The following is an 8,736-nucleotide window of genomic DNA, read 5'->3' as shown; positions in this document are numbered from 1 at the left end:
TGGGGATTAGTGATTGACCTGGATGAGACACCGGTGAAACGGAAGAAACAAAGCGGAAAAGGTAAAAAAGCGACAGAACATCCTTCCCTTTCGAGAGCAGTGCCACTTGCGCGATCGCGATCGCGATTAAGTGTCAAACGTGTCCTGTGTCTTCGGTGCTTCGGCGTCGTTGTTCGATCAGCAAAAAACGCGACAAGTGAGACAACTGTCACCGCGAAGGTATACCACCGAAGGTATACGAAGACGACTGATCGGCGTATCGCCGGACTTCCTCCTCGGTACGGCGGGTGGTCCTCGGGAATTCTCTCGCGCGCGAGGACTCCGCGGTCCCGAGGCGGCCACACGCCTCAATTCAGCGCGTAGCTAAGTACCGGTTAAGATTTTTCGCTCACTACCGAACTATGCGTGGTGCGAGATGGTGTGTTCTCTGACCAGCGGCAAGGCTTGCGCCGACAGCGGAGACCCGTGCCCGGACCCGCCATCGCGCTCCACGCCGGAGGGCGGCGGACTCGAGATCACTGAGAACATGTCGTCGTCGCTCAGCGACGCGCACCGACGCAACAATAACCACCACCTGGACCAGGGTGACCGCAGCTCGTCCGCAGGTTCCTCGCTGGGCTCGTGCTCGCCGCCGCCCGCCTCGAGCCATTCGCCACCACCCCCACGGCCGCCCTGGCTCCACGACTTCCACGCGGCGGCCGCGCCCCATGTTTTGCAGTTTCTCAATCTGAGCGCCGCCGGGGGTGGTATGCTCGGTAGCCAGCCATTGGCAGCGCTGCATTCTATGGCGGAGAGGAGTCATCAGCATCAACAGCAGCAACAACAGCAACAGCATCAACAGCAGCAGCAGCAGCAGCAGCAGCAGCAGCAACAGCAGCAGTCGCACCAGCAGCAGCAGCATCATCCGTCACACCAGCAGCAACAAGGCGGCATCCAGTTGCCGCGTATCACGGTGCCATTATCCACCATCACACAGGGCCAATCGTCGCCCACTGGCAGCGGCAAGCACAGCCCGGCAACCTCCATCACCTCCGTCGGCAGCAATCCCCACGGCATCGACACGATACTCTCGAGACCGACGGCGACGGTCCATCCCCAGGCATCGGTACCGCCATCGCATGCGACTCTACCACCGACTCCACATCCTCAGCACATGGCTGCGCCGCGGTACGCCATGCACGCTGGTTTCACTGCGTCTTCGGGTGGGTACTACTCATGTCTTCCTAAGTTTGATGTAACTTAAATGCGGGTGACGCGGTCACATGAATAATTAATCAAGCATTGTCTTTCTGGTCTTCCAATCCGTGTCGTTCCAACCAGATAAACACTAAATAAGAAACAAATTTATTTGAACATTAAATTTGAACAATTTTAACATTGTCCTCCAAAGCTTTAGCGTTCTCTGATCATGTCTATTATGTCTTCTTGAGAATAAGAAAGAATGTGAAGAATTTTCAGCTTGCTGTTGGACTGGTTAGACAGTATTTAAAATTATGAATATATATATATATATGTATATCATTTATAAATGTATATTCTTTCTCTCCTATTAATAGATTCTGGACATTTAATATTGCCCGCTAGATTTTTGGAAAGAATCTGTAATTGTTAATTGAATTTCGAGAAGATAAATATGACGTAAAGATAACTTTTCATATTATTTTGTATCAAGTTGTTTGTGGAACCGTCGATAGAATATACAAGATCGTTATTCATGAAAATCTTACGAGAAAACATTTGTAATTCCAAGTCGGCTTACATATCGGCAATTTTAATTAATTTGTGATTTATTCTTCAAGTCAAGGAAATAAATTTATAACATTTATACTTAATTCAATTCGTAATTCTAATAATTATCGTTTGTTGAAAAAGATTGAAATATATTAGTAATTCTGCTCGTATAACAATAAATTAACAACAAATATATAATGATTATAATTATGTTTTTTTCTACGATAAGCCATATATCGTACGTTTCAAAAATACAAAGCTTTAACTTAAATTTTCTCACAATGTGATTTTATGATGATAAAGGAGCTAGCGATCGAAGTGGAAATATTGTGAAAAATATTTTGTAAACGCGTGGGACGGAGATAAACGTCGAAGGTTATTGATATGCTTGTAGATATTACTAACATCTGCAACAGTAACAATTCGGTAACCATTCGCGCGTTTGCGATAGAAAATCGGGGGGAAACCGCTGTTCTCCACGCACAAATCGTCGCGTGCTGCGATAGCGTGCGTGTAATGCGAGACGGATTGAACGCATTAATCGTAGAATTACCAAGGGCGGTCGATCGAACAACCGCGGGCCAGACGAAAGCGCGCGACTAGGAGTTACAAATCTATTACGAAACTATCTGTGCATTCGATACGATCAGCCCCGGCGTATAATTCACGGATTTACATAGTCGGAGTCTGATTTTCCATTTTGATTCGCGAGAATCACTATCGTCTGTTTTAACCCATTCTGACCTAACGAAGTGATAAATGTCAAATGCGACTTTTTGATTTATTGGCGAAACAAATGAAACTTTCATAAAGGCTCGTGTAAATAAGAACAAACATTAAACCAAGGAAATGTAAATTAAATGATTCCGGCGTTTTAGTAATCTCAAGGTATGTTCTCATTCAAGCTAATCATGTTGATCGCTATACTAGTTTCTTCTTTTTTTATAAAGGTAGAGGAAAAAGTCAGTACGACGACTTGGCTTCAGTGGAGACAAGCTTTTAAAGATACGATTTTTCTTCAAATTCGTCATAGAAAAATTATAAGATAAAGAACTTATAATGAAGAATCTTATTCTTTAGGAAATATATTTTTTGACGTAAATGCATGAGCTTTCAATTCACTTTTACAATGTCACTTCCTTGTGTTTTGTTGTTGGCAGCCTGCACCATCAAGACCTCGTTTGTGATGTTGCAAATGCATAACTTTTCTCCATGGGATGGCGTGCGACAAAGCAGAAGGCGTTTGTCATCGCCTTGAAAGCATGTAAAAAGATGTCACGTTCAAGAGCGCTTTTGTGCAATATTTAACCTCGCGTATACATTAAGTTAAATGATGCAGAGCGCATTACTAAATATTTGACACTAAATCATTTGGCATTAACAACGACGTTCAAGTCCACAAAAGTGTACAACTAACATCATTCGAAAGAATTTATCTCTATGATACCCAGAATCAACAAAATCGCAAAACATATAGTCATTCGAATTATTATCATTTAAATCGTATACTACAATTACTAATCTATTTTACAATCTATAAAGATTTAGAAAAATATTTGTCTTGAATGAGGATTACAAATTTTTAGGGACATTTTGTGAAAATTTTCTCTTTACGCATCGCTTTTTATTCCTAGACTAACAGGAATATATTCAGACATCAATTTTAGAATTATCGGGGGGGGGGGGGGGGTCGATGTTACAACAGAAGGGAAGATAGGGTCGTATTATGAAGTTGCTCATACAAATAACGTATCGTACAATATCACGATAATATCGGAAACGTGGGTTTAATTTATAAACACCGGTATCACGGTTATAATCTATAATCTGTTAAAATAACTTTATTGCTCTGACCTTCTGTCTAAATAGAATACTATCTAAATATTCTAATCAAACTGCAGTAATTAAAAAATTTAACATTTACATACAGAAAGAATGATTTTTCTGAAACATTTCTAGCTAGATACAGATCTGAAAATAATTTGTTGAATTATCAAAATAATATAGATTGCTTGTTAGACATGATTATTAGAACGTCAAAATTTTTTGCAGCATTATTCGTTGTGCTTAAATTTTCTATGTAATTATTTGATGATTCAACAAATTTATTTTCAAATCTGTTTCAAATTGATAGCTGAAGTTTCAAATACTTTAGCAAAATCATTCTCCCCATACAAAAAATATTAAGGATTTTATTATTATTATATCAAAAACTTTTTGCAATGATTAATATAAATATAATAATATCTTAGAAGCATTTCTTTTATGCAAATACTTTGTATAATAAAATTTTGTTTAATTCTAAACAAGTAATACAAATATAAATAGCAGCATCATCATATCCCGAAATAATTATCATAGAATTAATTAAACAGCGTTACATTATTTCATTCGGTTCTTTTCAATTGGCTATAAATAGCCAAAAGAATAAGTTTGTTTGATGTAAAAATGGCAAATTAAATAAAAACAAGAGCGTGAATAAGAATTACGATGTGACTTTGATTGAAATATTGACTGAAAGGAGCAGCAAATGCGGAACGGCAGCTCGAAAATTTATGCTTACCGAATTACCTGCTCTCCCCTGGTACATTAACGAGCGACGCAAACGAGGGACGTTACTTAACATTCATGACATTAAATTTCTAAATGATTTGCTCCCGACAGAGCGCGGTTATACTTCGTAATAACGAATCGCTAAACAGCGCGCGCTAACTATATCCGCGATTTATACGTTTCGCATGTCGAAATGTGCTAATCAAGGCATCGCGAGTTTGATTTTATCGCGTGAAAACGAGATACATACGTACGTAATAGCAATGGAAATAATGCGATGATTCCATTATATGAGATTTTCTAAGAATTTGACTTTAAGCTGAGAATTCTCGTACTTTTTTCAGTTTTATTCTCTATTTATGATTTCGCTTCATTTTTTCTATTAAAAATAATTATCCTTTTTTTTTCTATGACGATACTGATCATAGGTTAAAAGCAAAACTTCGTAATTTAAATAATACAAATGGCTTTAATTTATTTTAAGATATCATAAGTTAAGATATCATATAATATTAAGATATGTTTGACATTATTATTGTAGACTTTTAGAAGTATCATTCGAATGGCTTTAAAATTTGATGAACAAAGATAAAATCTTGACTAAAGTAATACGGAGGCACTCGATATTTCCAAACGTGGCCTTAATCAAACATCTCTATTATCTTATTATAATTATTTTATTCTACTCTCTAAATTTCTTGGAATGAAATCTTACTCCGAAAGAGTGAAAAAATACGGCTATTTTTTGAGAAGAGTGAAAATATTTCACTTCTTCAAAAAGCGTGAAATTTTACTTAAAAAGAGGTTGTATTTTCATTCTCTTAGAGCATAGAGAGATTTCAGTTCAAGCAAGGAGTAGCGTCGATTTTTTGTCGCTAAATTTTACTCTTTAATTTCTTTTCGTCACCTCTAAATTTTGTAGAAAATCAAATCACGCATCAAGTTGCACTTTATGAATCATTTTACATACATCATAGAGGAATTAAGGCAATAGAAGAGAATAATATTATACCGCGGTTACAATCGGTGTTTACAATAGGACAGGAATTATTTGATAGCCAAATAGGGCGACCATATACGAGCTGAAGTTAGGATATTGCGGGTTAACCAACTGACGACATGCTTGTACGCGGCTTGGTGGCGAATTCGGATTTCCGCGACAGGATGCATGAGCCTCTGGTCCACTTGCGGTTAAATGAACAAAAAGATCGCGTTACAATAAACTACAATGGTGAACGGGCGCCGAACAGTGCAGTACAATGATAATAAAAAGTGACGATAAGAGGGGGATGAGTATAAATTTAATACCGCGTAAAATATACAAAGGAGAGGCCTAGCACAAGAGTGTAATGTTTGAAAAATAAGAGTGATAGTAAATCACGCTACAGCGTGACCGCGCTAAAATTCGCCGTAAATATATCGTTCATTACTCCAAGTCCAGTCTCGTAAAAAAGTAAAAAAAAGAATGAAACGAGAATCATATCGGGATGCGACACAGCGCGCGCGCGCGCGCGCGCACGAGCAATTCAATTTTGAAAAGTTCACTGCAAAAATATCGCGGTTACGTTCTTGCGTCGTTCTTCGTGATGAATTACATTCTGCGGATTTTTGTGACGTAAAATGACATCGCGTGGAATTATTACCGTCGTGGTTTCACAATGTCCTTCCTAAATTGTTATTCTATCCGTTTTGCATGATTCTGACTAATTGATTTTGAAAAATCACGCGCACGCAACAGAACGATTTTGCTGAAATATCTATTAACTAAATACACACTGAAAGAAATGCTTGGTATAAATAACCATTATTTTGTTGATATAATGCGAGTTATAAAAACTTTCTTTCTTTTTCATTAAAAAATTGTGTTCTAATTAAAATTTGGTTATTCTAACCAAACGACAATTTTTAAATTAAAAAGTAAAAGTTTTCGTAAGTCACATATCAACAAAATCATACCAAAAATATTTCTCTCAGTGAAGGTCTAAAAATAATTTTGCTGAACCATTGAAATAATTACTGTGTTAATCTCAAGTATGTTAATCTCAAGGTATGTTGAATAAAATGCTACAAGAAGTTTTGTGTGTGTGTGTGTGTGTGTGTGTGTGTGTGTGTATGTGTGTAATGTTCTAGCTGATTTAACAACTAGTTGCTACATAATTATTTTGATGGCCCAACAAAATTATTTTCAGATCTGCATGTAGCGAAATTTTTTAATATTTTAGCAAAATTGTCTTTTATACATGCGGATTTAATGTCGCTACCATATATCGCAGATATTAGAATCGGACCGGAAACCGGCACTCGTGCCAAAATTGGACGACAGTTCTGCAGGTATACGTTCTCTATGAAATAAAGCAACGCCCGTTGGAGTCGAATATCATGAGGCGGTATGTTTATCCTGAAAGCAGATATTCACATCATCCTAGAAAAGGAACTGCCTGGCGTACCATGTGCCTCCTCACGTGTGTCTTTCATTTTTTATCTGTAATAGAAACCTCTAAAATATTGCGTGACATCTGCTCTGGTTTTTATATCATAAATTACGGCGTTTTTATCCCCCTTTTTAAATGTGCAAAATCTCAGAGCCTTTCTCATGACTCACAACAACTTTTGCGACGAGGTATTTTTACTATTTTTTTATACAATGCAAGACTACTTGATTCATTGAAAGTCTGAAAATTTCCGCGTAATCGAATTGCTATCGGCGACTAAATTAAGAGGCATCCCTCGTTTGCAATAAATGCAGTTATCTAATAAATAAATCCAGGAATCAATAAGCACGGGAATCGATAAAGAAGCAAGACATTCCTTAACTACATTTACTTGGCACGAACGCCGTGTCCAATTAGATGAATTAAATCTTAAAATATGAAAGCCACTGCTTCCATAGAGTAATACGTTGAAAATTTAGCACGATCGAATAATTCAATAAAAAGAATGCCTTGTACACACTTCTTCAAATAATATCTAGTAGGGGAGATCGAGGCCGGTTGTCACAATTTTTGATTAGTGACTTTTAAAAAAAAGTGGATACATGATTTTGAAATTATATTATACATGTTATAATGTCTCTATATAGTCTCTATTAAATATGTTATTATAATGTCTAATGTTATAATGGCTTATAATCTATATCCTTTGGGTATTAAAAAAAATATTATTCTTGAAATTCGTCATATCGTACAGATAAATTATTTAATTTCAATGCTGCGGAAATATGACAATTAACTCCATTTTGGATTGAGTCTCAGTATCATATTTGTTATTGACAACACACATATAAAAAAATATAATTTTTATTTTAATGTCAGTTAATTAATAGTAAATATAGTATTAATACAAATAAAATATACCTATAATTATTTTAAATATAAAATACATAATTTGTTTTTGTATCATAATTTCTATATGGATAATGAAAAAGCATATATATCTGTATAAAATATAATTTATTTATAAGTATATTTTTTAAAAATGTGTCAATTTAAAAATATTAAAATCGATTATCACCTAATTCCATCTCATTTTAGTCACTCTATTCCACATAGCCAGTTTTAATAAAAAGAGAAGATTGTATGCACAAACTTTGTTAGGATAATTAATTAATCATAGCAAAAATTTTCTAAGACATTTTCTATGAATACAGGATATCACGATTAATAATGCCAAAGACTTGTCAGACAACAAAATAAGTGATAAGAAAAATTTACACTAATTTCATTTCCTTAAAAATCATTATAAATAATATATACAATGCTTTTGGTGCAAAATCATTTTATATAACAAATTAATATTAACAATCTACAATCAAAAAAAGAAATTTTTCTGCCATATACTCATTGATTTATAGCATTTTGACAATCAACCCTGTATGACAACCGGCTCCGGTCTTTTCTACTTTTACACACTAATTCTAATATTTATCTATCTCTGAACATCGTCTTTCTGATTATTTTGCAAGAGTGCTTTGAAATAAAAAATATCGAATATTTTGAAACAGTGAGATGCCCATGTACCTTATGCATGCATATGTATGCAACGCAAAAACGCACGGCGTATAGAATTTCAGCACGACGAAATAAAATAGTCATATATCGTTATTGTGTAATCCTGTCAAATGCATTTGCGATATTTGCCTGTGTTTCAAATCTGTGCGGTGTACGCACCCGGGCATTTGGTGCACACGCGCGTTACAATGGCGCATACATCCGAACTATCCCGCCGTAATTCGCGTAATCATATACGGTTTCAATAACGGTTTAATGGGTAACCGACTTCATTGTCGTATTAGACAGATTACGTCGATTACAAATACGACAAGCAGCACGGCTCGTATTTACGACGCGAATTCGGTGGCGCGCGAATGCTGGTCTGTTAGAATTATACGGCCATCGGATACATATACGTATATATGAGTATACCGTTTCTGTTGCGCGTGTGTGTGTGTGTGTA

General features: G+C 36.4%; 1 protein-coding gene across 1 annotated transcript in view; it reads left to right on the top strand.

Annotated features, from left to right (window-relative positions):
• Positions 1-402: 402 nt before the first annotated feature.
• The window catches only part of LOC108753925 (homeobox protein Nkx-6.1-like), a 54,485-nt gene continuing 46,151 nt past the window's right edge, over positions 403-8,736 (top strand). The window contains exon 1 of the mRNA XM_018495923.1: positions 403-1,202. Within this exon, the coding sequence (XP_018351425.1) occupies positions 416-1,202 (787 nt within the window). The 5' untranslated portion in view covers positions 403-415. The remainder of the gene's footprint in view (positions 1,203-8,736) is intronic.

This window comes from Trachymyrmex septentrionalis, unplaced genomic scaffold (genome assembly GCF_001594115.1).
Source record: "Trachymyrmex septentrionalis isolate Tsep2-gDNA-1 unplaced genomic scaffold, Tsep1.0 scaffold115, whole genome shotgun sequence".
In the NCBI taxonomy this organism is placed as follows: Eukaryota; Metazoa; Arthropoda; class Insecta; order Hymenoptera; family Formicidae; genus Trachymyrmex; species Trachymyrmex septentrionalis.
This window is presented reverse-complemented; position numbering and strand designations above follow the sequence as displayed.